The sequence below is a fragment of the Cervus elaphus genome, chromosome 3 (genome assembly GCF_910594005.1).
Source record: "Cervus elaphus chromosome 3, mCerEla1.1, whole genome shotgun sequence".
Classification (NCBI taxonomy): domain Eukaryota; kingdom Metazoa; phylum Chordata; class Mammalia; order Artiodactyla; family Cervidae; genus Cervus; species Cervus elaphus.
The window spans coordinates 31,673,217-31,694,085 of record NC_057817.1 but is presented as its reverse complement, the minus strand read 5'-3'; the positions used below and the strand labels follow the sequence as shown (position 1 = coordinate 31,694,085).

General features: G+C 37.5%; 1 protein-coding gene across 1 annotated transcript; it reads right to left on the bottom strand.

Annotated features, from left to right (window-relative positions):
• Positions 1–774: 774 nt before the first annotated feature.
• LOC122678795 (olfactory receptor 10AD1-like) lies at positions 775–1,731 on the bottom strand. Its single transcript, XM_043879080.1, has one exon. It carries the CDS (start codon positions 1,729–1,731, stop codon positions 775–777), a length of 957 nt encoding a protein of 318 aa, XP_043735015.1.
• Between the last annotated feature and the right edge of the window lie 19,138 nt (positions 1,732–20,869).

Genomic DNA, 20,869 nt, shown 5'->3' with positions numbered 1-20,869 from the left:
TGTTTCCCTCATGGCTCTCAATCTGCTCCTTTCTCAATCTTAAGGTTCCTACCAGTTGACTTTGCCCTGGAAAGAAGAAATGCTCTGGAAAGAAGAAATGGTCTTGTCATCTTCTTTGCTGAATTTCTCTAGAGGACCATATTACTTTTCCCCAAATTTTGGAATACACTCCTCCATTTTATTACACTTGCCCCTCCAATCAGGAAAATGTATAACTAAGAGAAATTTGGTGGAAGGGAAATTAGATGAGCATTAAACATCACCAGTATCTTCCGTAAAGATTGTGGTGCTGGAGAAGATTCTTGAGAGTCCCTTGGACAGCAAGGAGATCAAACCAATTAATCCTAAAGGAAATCAACCCCGAATATCCATTGGAAGGACTGATGCTGAAACTGAAGTTCCAATACTTGGTTTGAAGAGCTGACTCATTGGAAAAGACCCTGATGCTGGGAAAGATTGAGAACAAGAGGAGAAGGGGTTGGCAGAGGATGAGATGGTTAGATAGCATCACTGACTTAATGGACATGAGTTTGAGCAAACTCTGGGAGATACAGAAGGATAGGGAAGCCTTGTGTGCAGCAGTCCACAGGGTCACCAAGAGTCAGACACAACTTAGCAACTGAACAACAACAACAGAATCTTTCAGGTCTTATACTAGCAGAAAGGAAGCCATGGGTACTCCTTCCTGGAGCTTGTCAGCTCGTGAATCTCCCACTTCTTTGGGCTGCAGGAGGGTAAGTCAGGGGAAGTAGCTGCCCCTTCTGGTGTTTCTGACTACACAGACTCTGCCTGGGACAGACTGCTTCTCCCAAGGGCCCTCACCATGGCCCCCTTCATTTCTTTGTTTCGGAAACTGTAGATGATGGGGTTGCACATGGGGGTGATGATGGTGTAGAGGAGGGAGAAAGGCTTGTCTTTGTCAGGACCATGTGTGCTGCGTGGGTTCATGTAAGAGAACATGGCTGAGGTGTAGAAAAAGATGACCACGGTCAGATGGGAGGCACAAGTAGAGAAGGTCTTCCCCCGACTAGAGGAGCAGGCCTTGCCCAGGATGGAGGCCAGGATGCGGGCATAGGAGATGATGATGAGCGCCATGGGGCTGAGCAGCACCACAATGGCATCAGCAAAGATGACTCTCAGGCTAAACTGGGGGTCTCCACAGGAGAGAGCAATCACTATGGGGGCCTCACAGAAGAAGTTTTCTATATGGTTGTCGCTGCAGAAGGGACCACGAAATGTCATGTAGTCAAGCAGGATGCCATTGATCAGCCCAAAGAACCAGGCTGTACTCACCAGTCTCACACAGACCTGCCGGCTCATAACCTGGGCATAGGTCAGTGGGTGGCAGATGGCAACATAACGGTCATAGGCCATGAAAGCCAAGAGGATGCACTCAGCCACACCCACGCCAAAGACCAGATACATCTGGGTTAAGCAGGAGGCAAAGGTGAGGGTGTGATTCTTTATCACTAAGTGGACCAGCATCTGCGGGATGGTGGTGGTGATGAAGCAGACATCTAGGAAGGACAGGTGGCCAAGGAAGAAGTACATGGGACTGTTGAGCCTGGGGTCTGTCCAGGTGATGAAGATGATGAGGCCGTTCATGGCCATGGCCAGGCTGTAGAGGGCTAGGAAGAGAGCAAAGAGCAATGCCTGAGTGGATGGGGAGCTCTGCTCAAAGCCCACAAGGACAAACTCAGTCACGGTGCTGCCATTCCTTGTGTCTACCATCTGGGGCCTGCTTGAAAAGGGAAGATAGATAAAGCACAGATAAGATAGGAGGGTATAGGTATTTCCCACTTGTATAAAAAGAGATTAAGGGAAAATGAGTGAAAGATATGGGAATTTCAGTAAACTACATGTGAGTCAGCACTGTCATGGGCACTGAAAATACCAGTTCTATTGCAGGCTGCGATAATGGAACCATATTATAACCAAGGGAGATTCTATTATCCCTTCTATGAATCAGGCTATACTTGAAATACCATATCCAGTTCTGGACCTCTGTTTTAAATGATTATCCACCAAAGGGATTATGTTCAGACAAAAAAGGTGGTGAATGATCTAGAAACCACACGACAAACTTTTAAAGGAAACTTTAAAGGGAAGTCTTAGGGAAACTTTGAGAGGTCCTTTTTAAATGTTAATAGGTTTTTCATCTAGAAGAGAGAATTTACTTTTTCTATGTAACCTCAATGAGTAGAACTCAAACCAGAGAGTAGAAATACTAGAGGAAAAAAAAATGACTGCTATTTCCTATTATAAATTTTCTTTGTTCTTTTAAGTATACCACCAATGCCTGCTCCTTGTGGAACATCTGGAAAATACCAAAAAAGCAAAAGCTAAATAAATAAAAAGAGTCAACCAGAGGGAAACCACAATCTATATTTTAGTTCATGTCTTTTCAGTAGTTTTTTTTTTTATGTTTATATTTCAAAAGCTTTGAAGACCAAAACAAGGCTGAGTGGAAACTTCCATAGGAATTTAAGTGAGGGAGAGTATATTTTCAAGAAGAAATGCAGTAATTACAGCTGATTCCAGGTTGGGGAATGCAATGCAATAGGGAGGAAGTAAAAAGGATGAAAATTCATTCTTCATTTGAATGCAGAACTGGGAACAACTGAACTCCACTCCATTTTTACATTCAAAAATGACTTATTCATTTAATAAATGCATGCCTAGTGTGTTCCATATACTGAGCTGGGTGCCAAGGATATAAAATCACGCAGAGAATTTCCTCCCTGACCCCGTGGATATTATACTATATCCCAAGTCATTAAATCAGGGGGATAAGTGAGCTCATAGAGAATCCATATAACATATGGACAATATTAATAAAAAGCAAACATTCATAAGCAGATATATTTCAAACTCTATTGCTTCCATATAGGGAATGTACACTTTGGAAGGGTCATGAAACACTTGCAACATATTATTGGTACATTACAGTATAAAAAAATCTTAAATGAATTCTTAAGGTCCAAAAAAGTTCAGATCATATTGACCACACTAAAATTAGGCATTAAAATTCTTCTTAAATTTTCACATAGAGGAGATTTCTTAAAATTTATTTATTTTCTCCCCTTGATGAGAGAAAAAGAGTACAAGTGTTAGCTAGTGTATGGGATTTTCCTTAAGAATACTGTTTATCATCACATTGCACACTTTAAATATCATATAATTTTTTTCAATTATACCTCAATAAAGCTGAAAAAAAGCCTGTCAAATCCAAGTGGGGAAAAAAAGGATATTGCTTGTTCATTTTTTTTTAACTTCGAGAAGAGAAGTAAACTCTTACTGAATATATAAATTTAGAGGGTATTGTTTTGATAAATTGTGGATAACATTAATCTGATCAGCAGGGCTGTCAGGAGTGTTGTACCATTTGTACACTGCCCAAAGGCTCCTGAAGGTCACAGTGGCTGCTGAAGTCCAGCCTTTGCTCAGCTTAACCAAGCGGTGTCCCTTGGTGAGGGGCTGCGTGGAGTCAAAGTGGTACCTTTCTTCTAATCCTGTTCTGAGAGGGAGTGACTTTTTAAAATTAACCGGAATATACTATCTATGTTAGGAAGATGTGGCCATGAGGATAATTAAGTTACACCACTTGTTTTTCTTTTTTCATCTGATAAGACTGGTGAAGTCTTTGAATGAATAATAATAAATAAGCCTATGTTCTACTGAGTGGGTTTTATGAATAAAAAGGCAGTAGGTATTTCTTCTAATGTGGTGGTACTCAAAGCGTGGTCCGCAGACCACCAGCAGCAGAAGCGCCACCTAGGAACTTCATAGAAATTATATTGGGCCTCACTCCAGATCTACAGAGTCATAAACCCCGGGGATGGAGTCTAGCAATCAGTGTTTTAACAAGCCTTCCACGTGATTCCGATGTACATTAAACGTTGAAAAACTACTATTTTAACGCAGGTGAAGACAAAGTATGGTCCTCAAGACAAATATAGTCCATTGTTTATTTTTATAAGTAAAATTTAATTGGAACACAGCAACACTAATCTGCTTATGTATTGTCTGTGATTGTTTTTCCACTACAAAGGCAGAGCTGAAAATTTGCCAGAGACCATTTAGCCTGCAAATATGATTGTCAGATTTAGCAAATAAAAATATTAGATGCCCAGTTAAATATGATTTTTCAGATAATCAATGAATAATTTTTTATTACAAGTATGTTCCATGCAATACTAGTAAATCAATGCATGGAGGCTAAAATATTTACTATCTGGTCCTTTACAGAAAAGGTTTGCTGACTCTTGCATAATCTTACGATTGTAGAGTGGACTTGCCTCCAATCAACAGGAGCATGTAAGGGAGGCAATGAGAAAAAGGCCTTATTCCTGATCACACACCTGGGATTCTGGTGGGTTGAGTCTCAAGTACTTCCCTCCCAATTAGAAGACTCAGACTAAGAGATCAACCTGCCTGGGATGGAAGGGCAGCTGGTGCCACTTGCTTTTCTGTTTATTAAACTTATTATATGAGTTATTTTCTTTAAGCGCCTGCTGTTACACATGTTCAATTAAGATAGAGTGGATGTTTTAGAAGAATTTTGCAACTAAATCAGAAGGGATTTTGTAACAACAATAAAACCAGGCATGATTATGAAAAACACTCCATCTAGTAAACATTGAAAAATAAAAAGCCCTCTGAAAACAACTTTTAGATAGATCAAACAGGGAATCAAAAGATTAATTACAGACTATCTAAAAAATTAATGATAATAAATGGAAGCATATATCAATAAATATATACACAGGTATTTGTTAAAGGAAAAGTTAATAGCCTGAAATACTTGCATTAAGAATAAGAAATAAAGATAAATTAAATGAAGTGAAATAGCTCAAGGGGTTAGAAGCAGATAAAATTAACATAAGCAAGACCAAAAGGGAATATGTGGAAAGATCAAAGAAGAAATAATTGAATACAAAAACAGAAAAAAGTAATTAATAAATAAACTCAAAGATAAATAATTTCAAAGAAATTGGTCCTCTGAAAGTAAATAAAATAGACAAACTATTATTTATATAATAAGAACAACAAAAATGAAATGGAAGGAAGAAAGCACAATACACAAGTTATAAACAAAAAGTTTTAATAATCACAGCCACAAAGGAAACAAAAATAGTTATGCCACAGTTTTTTGCCTATGACCATCAGGTTTGAAGGTCTGGAGGAAAAGATAACTTTCCAGGTAAATGTTAATATAAATCACTAAAATTCACTGAAGAAAATATAGAAACCAAACTAAACTAAACCAAACCAAACTAAACTTAATGAAATGAAGCAGTTCTGAACTTTGGCTTCACATTACAGTCTCTTGAAGAGTTTTAAAATGTTGCCATGATGTTGCCATGCCTATGTGGCAAACCAGACATACTTAAAACAATGTAAGGGCAGGGATTCAGGCATCAGTGTTTTTAAAACTTCCCAGGTGGCTCCAATGTTTCAGTCAAGTTTGAGAACTTCTAAAACAGAGAAAATTGACAAAGAGCTAAGCCCCAAATGGCTCTAGACCCTGATAGTTTCCTGAGTTCTTTCTAATTTTGCAGCAAATATTTTTGAAAAAATAATGGGTTCCTGACTACTTTTACAAAGTCACCAAACCATTGAATCCAAAATCTGAGAAGTAAACAAAAGAAAATTATAACTAAGACAGTTTATTAATAATGAGGAGTCAGGCAAAGTAAAATCTTAGCAAATGGAATTCATCAGTGCAGTCAAAGAAAAATACATCATGATCAAGTGAAATCCATTCCAGTGATTTAAGGTTCTGCTTATATTAGGAATTCTAGTACTATAACTACCATAGTAATATGTCAAAGATGAGAATATTCTAAATTCTAAATGAGATTTTGATAAAATTCAATAGTGATACCTGATTGTTAAAATTTCTTAGTAAAGCAGTACTTGAAAGAGGTTTCCATGTCATAATTTAAAAATTTATCTAAATTAAAATAATTATGATACATACTACGCATTATGTACTATTTGTTCTGATGTGTAATAGTAAGTTTTTAAAGCTTCAAAACCATACATGGAATAGATAGTCTTTCTTTCATCCTTATTTTACAAACACACAGAAAAGGTGAGCAATTTGCCCAATGTCATGCAGACACTTGAATTAAAATCTGAGAGTCTGATTCCAAAAGGTGCACTGTCAAGTACCTCCACAGCTTCAGGGTTTTGGATGCCCTATAATTACTAGCCAAAGTATCTGAAAAATGAATTCAAGAGGTAGTATGTTGGTACATGTTTAACAGATGGCTCTGCTAGGGACACCTGATTTGTAACATTTGCCAATTTCCATAGTGTTAATATTCCCATATGACCTACTTTGCTAGAAATGTGACACCGCTAAACATGGAGTTAGGAAGGGATGCACATTACATTACTGTTGTATGCTTTTCCAACCATATAGATACAACAGATGTAAATACATGACCTTGAGAGGATAGATAATAGTAAAATGTAGTGAAAAAATTGGGAAGTAATGAATTTTTAGTATCTATTACCTTTGTCTTATAATATATTTAATGGTTTGTTATAATATGTTAAAATGGCCATGTTTAACAATCAGTTCTTAAAATGCCTCAAAATTTAATAATTGGTTCTTCAGAGCTGGTACCAACTGGGTCCAGCATACCACTGGAATGAAAATGAAGGGCAGAATTATCATTTGCAGGTGTATTGTTAGCATTGGTGAAGACTTTCAGGATTAGGTGCATTCCTTCCTTTTTCTTTGTGTTTCTGCCTCGGCCTACAGGGAGGCCAGATTTTCTACCTAGGAGGGGATAGGATAAGGGTACAGAAAACACTTTTGACCTTACTGTTCATCTTTGCTGTAGAAATAACTTAAATATCCCTCAGTTGGGCACTGGTTATGCATATTATGGTACATACAAAAAAATAAAAAATGAGAAAATCTTGTAGAAGTTATGTCTTACCTCATTTTGTTGCTATAGTTAGAAATGGTCTGTTTGTCACCAAACCATTTCAACAGGTAAGAAGGACAGTCTCATGGAGGCTGTAGACCGTCTCATGGAGGCTGTGGATGAGCTAGCCTAGGCAGGACATTGGAACTTGGGGTCCTCTCTGGAAGAAACAGTACCCTGTTAGCTTATATGATCCCTTACATGAAATTTCTCAAATCATTCCAGATTAATGTCAACTCAGATAAAGTTTCTTTACTCACTTATACTAATTTCTAGTTTACAAAGCATATTCATGTATATTATTCCGTTTAACTCTTATAAAAGCCTATTAAATAGGTACTATCTCCATTTTACAGAGGAGGAAAACTGAGGCTCAGAGAGCTAAAATAACTTGCCCAAGATCCTATGTCTAGCAAATAAAAGTAATGAGAATAAGTCCTTAGAATAACTTTTTCCCAAGCTGCTTAGGGCAGAGATATCACTACCTCCTGTAGGTTATACAATTACTTAATGTCACATTTTGGTCAGGAATACACACACACACACACCCATGTACACACACATATGTTATAATTCATATTTCATTATAGTTATAGGCTTCCTTCTTTGAAATTAATCCCTAATAAAAACAATATATTATGAAGGAAGAATTCTCTTTAAGATTTGGATCTATTGATTAGTCATTTTAGCCTTTTTTCTTAGGTTAAATATTTACAGGCCCTTTTATAATGCCTTGCTATCCTTATTTCCTCATTATCTTTAAAGTTTCCAGAAATAAGAAAAGAAGCAACTAAAGAAGACATTGATTGGAGGCTTGGAGACAAGTATAAGAACTAAAGAAGCACATACACTTTGTATTTTAAAAATTCAGTGTATATAGTACCCCTGGCCAACAGACTGATGAGATCATCCCTGAAACAAAGAATATATTGTGGAGGGTACTGAATCAAAACACTGAAAATAAAGACTAAAGAGGTTAAGAAGGAATATTCTGGGAGGTACCCCTATTCAAATATAGTAAAGAGCTCTTCTCTAATGATCATAAGACAGAACAATAGAAAATACAGGTAAGTGCAACAAGAGTATTAAGTTAGACTAAAGGAATGTTTTAGTATTTTAACAAGGAGTTTGAAAGCATAAAGTGACCAAGGCGTAATGAAAGATCTTTTCTTTCTTTTTTTTTTTTTAAATTTTTTTTTTTATTAGTTGGAGGGAAAGATCTTTTCTGTATTCATTGCAAATAGGACAGATTTCAGTGCATCAGGTCTCCTTTCAGGTCAAAATGGTCCAAAAGCACAGTGGGCTGGAGCCTGTGCTTCCTTCTGTGTTTGCTTGTGTGTTAATAGCATTAAAATACAGCCACTCTCACTCCTCTCCATATCCAATTAGCCTTTTGTTCCCTCTTTTCAACCTCCTCTACCGGCTTTATGCACCTCCCACTCCATTTACTATTTACCATATACAAATCCATTTATTTGTTCATTCAGTTGTTGTTTGGTGCCTACCATGCACACGCTCCAGTCCTGGCAGCCACACTTTCACACATGCTGGTCGTTTTTTATGTTATTGTCCTTTACTCCTATTGGCATCTGGTGAATTCTTTCTTATCTTTTGTGATGCAAATTATACACTGCCTCCTCAGCAAAGCCTTCCCCAATAACCTATCATCTCTCCTGTCCTTTTCTTATAATGAAAAATCACTTAATTTCCTCTTAGAAGTAAGCTGTTTTGATCCCATTATTTGCTCTTTGAGCCACAAGTGTTGTGGGCAGTTAATACAAGGCCCTCCAAATACTCAGAAGAATTAAATTAGCTTTATAACAGATAATTCTGGCAATAGACCAATACTGATATATTTAACAATCTTTATCATAGATTAGCTAAGAAATAAATACTAAATATAACTGATTGAAATAATTAATACAAAATAAAACTGAAAATAGGTAAAACTATATGCAGCAAGATTCAGATCTATAAATTTTGACTTGGGAAAATGGGACTGGATAAAAATAAGGCCCACAAAACAAATCTCATAGAAGCAGAAGCTATTATGGTAAAATTGATTTGAACAAAAGAACTGATAGAAGTATATTGATAAGTTAAACATAAATAAATTAGTCTGGATCAAAATAACTTCAGTATTTTTATTCACATGACAAAACTGGAAATATTTTAAGTACTATACTAGAAAACTGATCAAGGAATTAATTTGGATTAATGAATTTATTAAGATTAAGTCATATCAATAATTCAATGGTGCTAGTATAATTCTGATTTAAATGCTTTTATTCACTAACATAGACTCAATCAGAAGGCCACAACAGTGAGAGGAAAATAACTGTAGAATCATAATAGTGGGACAAAAATATCTATTGGTTCTCGAGCACAAAGTAAACTTTTGATTAATGGTTTTTGAACAAGTAAATGAATATTTAAACAATGTGATTTTTGTTGATCACTTTCTATCTATGTAACCCACTAACTGAAATTTACCTGAAATTCATATTTATAAAATTTGAAATATTTAATACATAATTAAGTTGGTTATTTTAGTCTGAAAAATTTGCATTTTTAGCTTTCTTTTGAACATTTCAAGGAGTTTTAAATTCCAATTGATCTATGTATCCTCCTACCTTAATTTTAAATAAACAAAAATATGTATTACTCAGGAAATGAGAGCGTGCAATGAGAGGAAAAGGGACAAATTAGAGAAACCACCATGATAATGCTGAATATTTCTTCACTATTTCATTGATCCTTCTGCTTTCCAAGAACGAAAGAGAGAAACTTGAGGGCAAGGGAGGCGAACTGAGGAATGTTAATTAATTTTTTATTTAGTTTGCTTTAAGGAAGCTTCACACCATAACTTAACTATAGTTGTATAAAATTTTGAATATATTTCAAAAGCCCACAGAAAGAATGGAAGAAAATAGAATTGAATTTTCAATGAAGGGGAACATCTGTGCCAAAGGTGATAAATCATCAGCCTTCTGGCTCACACAGATATGTTTTATTAAGCCACAGTCTTTCCTCCAAAGGACATCTCACATGAAACTCAAGATATAAACTTCTCAGGGAAAAACAATCAGAAGATCTTCCTGCACTGTGCCTATTCTTATCAATAGTTAATAGAGTTAATTAGTTTATTAGAAGCCTCTAGCCCCTCCCAGTCCCAAGACTCTTACTTGTCACTCCACAGCAGTATGTTCTGATAGGAATTCAGGCTTTACCTAAGTCACACTAGAAATCATGAAGAGAAAGATAGATTGGACTACATCAAATGGAAAACTGGTAGAACTTAAAAAAAGCAAATATAAGAGGCAACAATATATGAAATTTATTTTAAAGAGTTTATCAAAACACCAAGAGATTAAGAGAAAAAAGGACAAGAATAATTCATAAAATGGAAAAACCATTCCAAAGTGTTCAAACTCATTAATAACAAACAATAGTTTTAAAACAGATACTATTTCTGATCCATTAAATTATATAAATTTTAAAATTATAACATGTTGGTTAAATGGTACTCCACTCTTGGCTGGAAAGCAGTTTGAAAACATGTAACAAAAGCTTTAAAAATGTTCATTTCTTTTAATTTAGGATCTTTTAAATAATACTGACCCCGGAGTTCAATTATCTGGATTAAAATTCTGGCTTCACTGTGTTGAACACAACAATGTTGTGCTCTATTTACCCAAACAAATAAAGCAAAGATTTCTGACAAAATAAATAAAAAATTCTGGCTTCAACACATATCAACTGTGTAAACTGAGGTGACTTAAATTAACATGCCTCAGCTTCCTCATTTCTAAGATAAGAATAATAATGATAGTAACTACATTATATTAGTTGCTCCAGTCGTGTGCAACTTTTTGTGACCCCAAGGACTGTAGCCCACCAGGCTCTTCTTTCCATGGAATTTTCCAGGCAAGCGTACCAGAGTGGGTTACCATTCTCTGCTCCAGGGGATCTTCCTGACCCAGGGATCAAACCCACAGACTCCTGCATTGCAGGCAGATTCTTTACCAAAACTGAGCCACCAGGGAAGCCCAGTAACTACATTATTAGATCATTATGAGGATTAAACGAATTGATATTCGTGAAGTTTTTCGACTAGTGCCTGGCACACAGTGCTAAATAAGTTTTCTAATGTGAATAGAATCAACCATTTAAAAATTTACTCCAAGAAATTAATTACCAAAGCTTTGTACACAAAATTGCAAATCATGGCATTATTTATAACAGCAAAAAATAGCAAGCTATAATAGAGAAACAGTTATCTATATTATATAAGATTAAAATGTTAAAATATATAGTTCATTAAAATTATGTTTATGAACTCTCTATAATGATGCTGAAATACGTAATAATTTTAAGTGAAACAGAGCAAAATATAAACCAGCATATTTGGTATACCCATCAGTACATTAATTAAACAGCATCTTCCTTTGCATTGATAAATGATCAAAGGAAGCTTACCAAAATGTTAAAAGTGGTTCCTTGTACTTTCACGTATTGCATGAAATACAATGTATTTCACATGTATTTCACATGTATTTCATGTATTCATGTATGTATACATTTTTATGGTATAAAGTGATAATATGTATAATAATATTATTTTGGTATGATTTATAAAATGCACCAAAGATAAACACACTTCTCACTCATTACATCTTCTTACTCTTAGTGTTTAAAATACCCTTGTTAAGCTGAGTAAATATTGTATATAATTATTTTGTTTAATAAAGCTATATGTATATGTAATAAAATATATTAGGTATATTAAAAAGAAATAAATCAACTTAATAAATACCTAATTTATTCATTCACTCAACAAATATTTATAAAGAACTTATTATGAGCCAGGCCCTATTTTAGACACTTGGGAAATAGCAATTGATCAAGACCCTGATGCTGGGGAAGACTGAGGGCAGGAGGAGAAGGGGGTGACAGAGGATGAGACGGTTGGGTGGTGTCACTGACTCAATGGACATGAGTTTGAGCAGACTCTGGGAGACAAGGAAGGACAGAGAAGCCTGATTTACTGCAGTCCATGTGGCCGCAGAGTCGGACACAGCTGAGCAGCTGAACAACAACAAAGACCGTCCTCATGATGCTTCCATTCTATTGGAATTGAGACAATAAAGTAGAAATGGCTTCGGCTAAAAGAATCTTGAAGTGGCTAAAAATATACATCTCAAAGGACTAAAAAAGATTTAGTAGGGTTAAACTCACAGTATTATTAACCAAAGTCCATCAAATTTAATAATTCCTAGGCATATGCATTTTAGACAATCATATTCAGAGATGATTTCCTTGGATGTTAAAATTAAGAGAAATAAAGACAGACCCCTAAACAGATGCAAAAATAGAAAACTAAGAGTTGAAATCATCAAACTATCAATACACATAAGCTGTTATGAATTGTTAAATGTGAATTTTAAGTGAATCTGTCATTGTGAAAATTAACCGTTAGGCTCACAGGAGGATTAGTTTTAGGATACTTCATTCACTCTCTGCAGTGGAATTAATATCTAAATAGCTTTTGTGATTTTTATGGGAATTAAAAGAAATATTGTTATCAAATACCTGGCTAAGTCTAATCTTCATCTATTATAGAGCAATTTATGTTGTCATAGCCTTAGCAAAAAATAAGACTTATGTTCAATCTTTTTTTTACTACGTAGTAGACATTTTTCAAGGTAAATGTGACCTTTTCCCCTTACTCTGACTATTCTAAATTCTATTCTTTTATAATTAGATCTACTGCAATGTCTCCATATTTCTGAAACATAAAGAATTATACTTCATATTGCATGTTGGTCTGACATTGTGAGGGTCCTCACTTGGCATGACAGATCTTTACTGCTATGGAGAAGACAAAAGCACAGGCTGTGTTCACAAGGAAACTTCTTTGGCACCCACAAGTGAGCTGTGATTTTAGATTTTTCTTTCAATCTACTTTCTTACTTTTTTTTTTTCCCCCAGCGCACCTTGGTGCTGTCCTACTTTCTTACTTTTAAATGGATTTCATATCCACTTTTCTTTCCACTTGATAGTTGTTCATTGTCTCCTCCCCAGAGACACAATCTAAGCTATAGAACAAAAACCAAATAAAAACCTTCTGAAAATAACCACCCCTAAAAGGGGTTTTAAGTAATTTGGGGAATAGTTCACCCCTGAAAAAACATTTCACTTCCAATACTCTAAAAAGCAGAGGGAAAACAAAGTGAAAAGGTGACCAGTTAATCCACTTTTAGAATGATCTGTGAGTGTGCTTAGTCACTCACTTGTGTCCAACTCTTAGTGACTCCATGGACTGTAGCCCGCCAGGCTCCTCTGTCCATGGAATTCTCCAGGCAAGAATACTGGAGTGGGTTGCCACTCCCTTCTCCAGGGGATCCTCCCACCCCAGGTATAGAACCCAGGTCTCCTGCATTGCAGGTGGATTCTTTACTGCCTGAGCCATCAGGGAAACCCTTTAGAATGATTAGTCCCTGAATATTAAAGGTCTGGCTATTTGTACAAGATGAGGTTGTTGGGAATTATACACAGGTACTTTTTGATTGATGAGGTCAAAATTGAGCGGTAGATAGGCTTGTTTTAGAAGTCTTAGAGCTACAGTTAATGTGAACTACAGTGCCATTTATGTTGTCTCGAAAAACTGTACTGATTGTAAAAAGAATCAGAAATACAAAGATAGGGAGAGAAGACAGACCATCTGAAAGTCTTGGAAAGAACTAAAGCATTATCAGGTCAATGACATACATTGTATTAATATTTAGAGGTGATGGAGATACTATTTTGAAAGCTAACATCTACATGTGAAATACACATGTATATGGCAGATGTACAGAAAAAGCTTAGGGTTTGGAAGTAGATAAACTTACTAATAACATTTTGTTGACTGGTGTAAATATTATTTGATAAAGAAAATCCTATATTCAATGTGACTGACCAACAGTAGTTGTTTAGTACACATTCATTACCTTCTCCTTTACTTCTTTTCTCCCTTCTTTTCTTCTTTGCACTCCATATGTTGGGAGAGATCTTTTAAAGTCTTGATCCAATGTTCCACTGCCATGGAAAATTCCTGGGTAGAAACTGGTGGTTTTTAAAAAAATCACTATTCTGGATCAGGAAATTCTTTTGTATATCAGATTAAACTCCTGTCTCATCTCAGCTCCTTGCCCTACCTCCTTTTAAATTTATTTATTTTGTATTCCTTAGAGAAAATGGGAAAAACTGAATTTTCATGTTATTTGCTTATTTTGTAATATATTCAAAAACCTCTTTGAGACTTCCTCAGCCATCTTTTCTCAAAGGAACAGGAAAGAAAAATGCACAGATAAACAGGAAAACTATTCAGAGGCAAATAAAGTGAGAGAAAAGCACAACTGAGAGAGGAGGAAGAGAAATACATCATGAGGAAGATAAAAGGAAGAAAGGTGGATGGGAAAAAAGGGAAGATTAAGTCAAACCGGGGAATACAGTGAAAATTAGAAATAAGGTAAGACTAGATTGTGAACACATAACTGGAACCATCCCTTCCACTTCTGTGACTCTCCATGGTTTAGATTCTCTCACATATGCCTCACAACAATCTGTGAGGAACTTCATGCGAAAAGATGCCACTAATAAGACTAAAACGGAAACGGAACCTCGGGAAAGAGGAAGTGACCTGACTTGTCAAGTACCTAGAAAGGTAGAGAGGTAAGACTCTAATTGTGGCCACTTAGTATCCTCAAAACCCCTGTGGATCAAGGCCATTTATCAATAGTGTATGAAAACCAAAAGAAACTTTCTGGTCCTGGGACAGTGCCCTTTCTGCTATTTTTGCTAAAAGAGAATGGAAAAATTATTAAAGGTGGGGATAGAGAGAGAGGGAGATGAAGGACATGGTGAGGGCAGACAGAGAGCCAGAGAAAGAAAAACTCCCAGAAAGAGGAAAAGCCAAACAGGAAATAGACCGAGAGGCCCACATAAGCAAAATGGCACATGTCCTTGGATGGTACAGAATCAACCCACTAATCTAGGAGTCTGGAACCCTCTCAGTTCAACCAGGTGACTCAGAAGAATTGGCCTGGTTTTGGGCTCTTTCTGCCTTATGTCACTTCAAAACCAGACCAGCCGTCTCATCCAAGCCATCTGCTGCTCAGCCAGAGTAAGAAGGGCAGGTGGGCAGACTCAGAGAGCCTGATAGAAACACGGAGGGGAGATACAGAAGAAGAAGCAACTAACTGGAGATAGTTGGGAAATCAGACGCATAGCTAGTCATCTAGAGAGGAAGAAACAGAGCAAGAGGTTAACTGAGTCAATATCTGTGACATTCGACTTTTTAAAATAAAAAAAAAATCTGTGACATCTTGTATATGGCCACTCTGTGCTGAATCCTGTGTGATCTGAACACAAGTGGTTTCTGAGAGAGTGAGTGTTCATCTCTGATGGATGCCAACAGAGGCAGAGTCAGCTTTCAGCATAGGGGAAGTATACATTCACTGACCTTTTCCATGGGCTTTGGCAGATACAAGTGAGGACATCGGCTGTGCTGCTGTCAGGCCCAGAGTGAAGGTGCTGTGAATTCTGCTGTAAGCCAGCTGCTCATGGATAGTGTGAGCAGGTCTCTATTCCCTCTGACTCTACTGTATTCTCCATGCTGTCTTTCTCACTCTATCATCACACACACACACCAACACAGCAAGAGATCCAACAGGCTCACAACATCATGGAGGTAGAGACTGCTTCTCTCTGGCTACTCTAACAGATGAAGAATCCATTTTTAAGTCTGTCTTTATCTGATCAGGTCTCAGGAGTCTAAGCAGATCAGAGCTGTCTTAGGATCCTTAGGGAAACATGTCCATTGGCAAAGCGCCCTGGAAATTTTGGGTTAGTTTCAGATTTGCCAGGCAGAACATTTTTTTTCCCCACCCAAGACTGTTGTTTGTAAGAACTAGAGGTCATGATATTTCTGTTTCTTGACCCCTTATGTCATCCAAAGAATCCCCATTCCCCAGAGGTAGAACCTACCTAAAACCTATCACTGTCACCCTCAACCCGAGGGATTAAGGAAGATTCAGTTCAATGTGAGATGCCAGGAAATGAAGTTTTCTTCGGAAAAATGTTTAATGCAGAACAGTTCCTAAATGAAATTGATTATCTAGTCATGTTCAAAATGTCCTACTTGTCTTGTATACTCTGTTTTTAAAGATTTGTTAGTATAAGAATCCAAGCAAGATCTTATAAGCGGCACAGCACAGGAAAGAGTGGGCCATGTCAATAAGACTAATTTTGCATACTTCTGCTGGCAGTGGGAAGGCTCTAACTTCCTCCCCTGCCTTGCTCAGATGGGTTTAGCAATTGCACAGGGTTGAAGCTATAGAAGCAGCATTTCATCAAGCTTGGCCAGGGACTACAGGGCTGATAATGTGATGGTGTGCCACGTTTAAGCCTCTACCTTTATTTTCACTTTCTCCTCAAGCAATCTTTGATATCATGTGCCAAGGGACAGTCTACTGGGGTGATGAAAGAAGCCCTTCATTAGGAACTGCTTGTGTTCAGGACATTAGTGCGACATGAGGAGAAACTGGAGAAGAGGGTGAGGCAAACAAAGGCCACCCTGCCAGGAGATCAGGGAACTGTCATCTACAGAACAAGGTGAGAAACAGGGTTAACCTTTTCTAGGAGTATCTTTAGGGAAGGAATGTTATTTTGAAATTGATACACGAACTGAGGAAAATGAACAGCTTCCAATCTAGGTAGTATAGAAATAGCTTTAAATCTATCTCCCTCTGACTCTGAATCAAGATGAAGAGACATATCCTGACCTTTCCTCAGGCTCTTGGGTTCATTCTTGAGGGAAATTTTTTTCTGGGGGTGATAAATAGACCTCTCTACAGGAATAACACTGGATCCTTTGTTCTTTAACCACAAATGAAGTCCTAAAGTCTTTCACTCACTTGTCACCAAGTCTGAAAGAGTAATATCAAATATATTGCACCATCTGTAGGTATTAGTGTTAAAGAAAAAACCCATCCTTATCCAATTTTTAACTGATCAAAATACAAAATACTATATTGTGCAATCTAACAAATTTTGAAGCTGGGTGTAATATTTTAAAAGGGAAATAGCTGTCCTGAATTAAGATGATTAACTCCATAAAGGGTAATATTAATTTTTTTGAGAACAAGCATTGTTGTACAGAAAGGATGACAAAACTTGTCTTTATCACATTTCATGAAGTCCTTGTGAAGGTTCTACCTAAAGTTCTGGTCTGGGGCATCAGCACCATTACTAATATTTAATAAATGGTAGAGAAGTATAACAACTGACAGGCTACTATCCACAACTCACAAAATTCTGTGTCTTTCTTTGGGAAATGGTAAACAGAATTTCTTAATTTTAATATAGTCATATGTAAGATTCCCCCTTTTTCTGTTAGTACTTTTGTCTTGAGGAAAATTTCCCAACCCTGGCATCATGTAAATATTTTTCTATTTTATCTTCTAAAGCTTTATTGTTTTGTTTACCAATTAGACCTAATAAATTAAATGGAAGTTGTTTTTGTATTCTGCATACATCAAGTAGGAGTCAAATGTTGGCATCACTTGTTTTCTGTATGGAAATGTAGTATTGCTCAGTCATGTCTAACTCTTTCTGAGCCCATGGACTGTAGCTCACCAGGCTTCTCTTTCCATAGAATTTTGCAAGCAAGAATACTGGAGTAGGTTGCCATATCCTACTCCAGGGGATTTTCCTGACCCAGGGATTGAACCTGCGTCTCCTGCACCTCCTGCATTGGCAGGCAGATTCTTTACTACTGAGCCATTGGGGAAGCCAAGTTGTTTGGGCAAACTGAATAAAAACCTTTTCCCATACTGCTTTGCAATTCCACCTTTGTTATGAATCTTGCATGGATTTTATATGTGTACCATCATGCTGTTTGTTAGTAAAGACAGTTTTAATTTTTCCTTTTCACTCTTTAGGCCTTAATACTGATTAAAATACTAAGAATGGAAATAGTTGTTTTATTCCTTATAGGAGGGAAAAAGTATTCAAGATTTCATCTTAAGCATGATATGAACTATAGGTTTTTTTGTTTCTGTGGGTTCCCTTTGTTAGATTGAGGGTCTCTACCTTTCTCTAGCATTTCAAATTTATGTTCTCATGCCTACAAAATAAAAACTAGCTTTTGAGAACACATTTAAACCAAAATATACATTTTAAGCACATTAGAAAATTGTCTACTGTTGCAGCAGTGGGGAGAGGGGAGTGGAGATAAAGGGTATAAAGACAGAATAAAAATTATTAAAGACATAAAACAAGAGGGCCTTTCATTGCAGGGACGAAAGATGGCTTGTCAGGAACAGAGGAATGTGATTAACTCAATCCTCCCAGGAACAAAATTTTTAAAACAAAACATATGAAAACACAAACATGAATATATTAGCACCTAGAACATGAACAAAATAGCATTTGAAAGAGGAAAAGCTGGGATGATGAACAGCTTGCAAAAATACTGACAGTGATATGGGCTTTTCATTCTGAATAAGTCTAAAAAACTTGTAAGTCTGATTCTCAGACACATGGGTGTCATTTACAGTTAGAATGGAGAAAGTAATGTTTTGGAGGTTCTGATTTAGATATCTGAAATACTTTATCTCATTTATCATTCAGTCTTTATAACCACATTGAGCTAGATACTGTCTTAGTTAAGACTTTTTGTTGCAAGAAATAGAAACTCATCTGTAACAGTTTTGAGGGAAAAAATGGAGTTTATATAAGGATGCATGGTTATCTCACAAACTCAAGAGCAAGAATGTAGGCAGATCTCCAAAGCTGACCAAATCCTGGGCAGTCATTATCTTAGGTTCATTGTCTGGAGACATTATTTTACCTCTGCTTTCCTCTGTCTGATGACTTTGACCGATTCTCCCTGCCAATTTTTTTTTTCTTTCTTCAGGTACATGGCAGAAGACAACTACTCCATAGCTTGAGTGTCTGCTTGTTCCAGGCTAGAAAAGGACTGTACTTACTGCATACCAAAGTATGCAGTAGTTGATCCAGCTTGATCATACTAATTGTGGTGATGTTGGGGGAGGGGTGGTGTCCCATGATACTTACTAAAGTGGTTGCCAGCACCCACCAGTGTGGGAGAAGAAGAGCGTTCTTGGGGAATGGGCTGTGTTTCTAAAATCTCTACCACAACTAACAGGACTGAGCAACATCTGCCAAATGAATGAATGACATGAGACTCAGTGTTCTTCACATCATACAGCCTTCCAACATTTGCATCTGAGATAACGGTTTCCACTACCTCAGTAAAAGAGAAAGGTCTTGTATAAGAGCATTTGCAGGAAACAGATGGCACATTCAAATCACAATAATTGGAAGAAGTTTAATAAAGATTTATTTGCAAAGGTGTGGGCATGGTATAGGGAAATCACAGCAGAGGTGGGCAGTTCCTGCAACCTCACATTAGAGGGGCTCAGCCTTAAGAGGTAATGGGAGATGGTGGCTCAAACCAATATTGTAAACCAATCACCAATCAATTAAAAAAACAAAAACAAAAACAGAGAACTAAGTAGAGAGGGCCACAAGGTGGGAGTGAGATTTTAGCAAGGGGACTCAAGTGAGTCCACAAAACCCTCATAGGGAAACCGAGGTCCGAAGGATTAAACGTCCCAACCTCACACTCCTACTTCCCTCTGATATTCTGCCTATGCTACTCACTGGCTGAACCCAGTAGAAAGTCAGAGGTAAGGGAATCTGTTGATGTGGTCCATACAGCTTAGCCTGTGAAGCTGACAGCTAAGTGAAGAGAGTGAGGAATTATGCTAAAGAGAGAAACAACTCTCTAGGTCTGTAGACTGGAAAATAAAAATAAACACGAGTAATCGATTAGAAATTAAAAAATGAGATTTTTTCTTAAGGGTGTTCCTAGAGGTTCTAGATATGTTTAGTTTTCATGTCTTGGGTAAGCCATATATATTAAACTGATTACTTCAGCTCAAGTCATTAATTATTGTGCCTCAGGGGCTTCCTTGACGGTCCAGGGCTCTGGACACTCTCATCAGAACAGCTTTGCTTTAGTGTGGTTATTGCATCAGGATTCTGCATAAGATTTCATTGAGGAAACAGAGCTATAGCACCACCTATAGTCAGGTAATGTGCTAAGCACTCAAAAATGAATCTCAGATTAGGGAGGAAGACAGAAAAGCTAAGTAACTATAGTGTTAGGAAAACGCACAGGTTATGAAGGGAACTTGATGTTCTGTGCTCAGCCGCTCAGTCGTGTCCGACTCTGCGACCCGATTGAACCCAGAAGAGGGAAAGGATCAAGGAAGGTTTCCTGGAGTCAGTAACTGGAAAGGGAGGTAAAGAAACTCAGAGAACACTGCTGTAGTCCAAAAGAGGGAAGAGGAATCCAACAATTATGCAACTCTCTGAAACGGGGGATATCGCCTGGAAAGAACGAGATTACAGATCCATGACAAGGATGGGAGCTAGGGTGATTCCACGTGATACGCAAAGATCTACGCTCACGCCTGTCTTCAGCCTTGCTCCGTCCCCATCCCATCCTCCGTCAAACTGGAGCGGCATTTCAATAATTGCCTGGGGCTGGGAAGGTATCCTATGCCAAAGGCCCGCAGGCCCTAGCGGGAGCGGGCGCCTGCGGAGCGTCAGGGAAAAGCTGGTGTCTCCCAGAATGATCAGGTTCCAGCTCTCCAGCGGGGAATGGGCGGCCAAGGAGAAGGCTCTCATTGGTTGTTTTAGCGGAGCTCCTAGAGGCTGGGGAAGGCTGATTGGCGCAGGTTCTTAGCTCGGACCACGCCCACCTCTTCTGGCGGTGGCAAGCCGGTTAGGACCCCGAGGACTTCTGGGTAGTTTAGTGGTGCGGAGGCTAACCCGGCTGGGAAGCGTGG

Excerpts from the sequence above, each read along its gene's own strand:
- LOC122678795 (XM_043879080.1), bottom strand. The coding sequence starts at position 1,731 with ATGGTAGACACAAGGAATGGCAGCACCGTGACTGAGTTTGTCCTTGTG.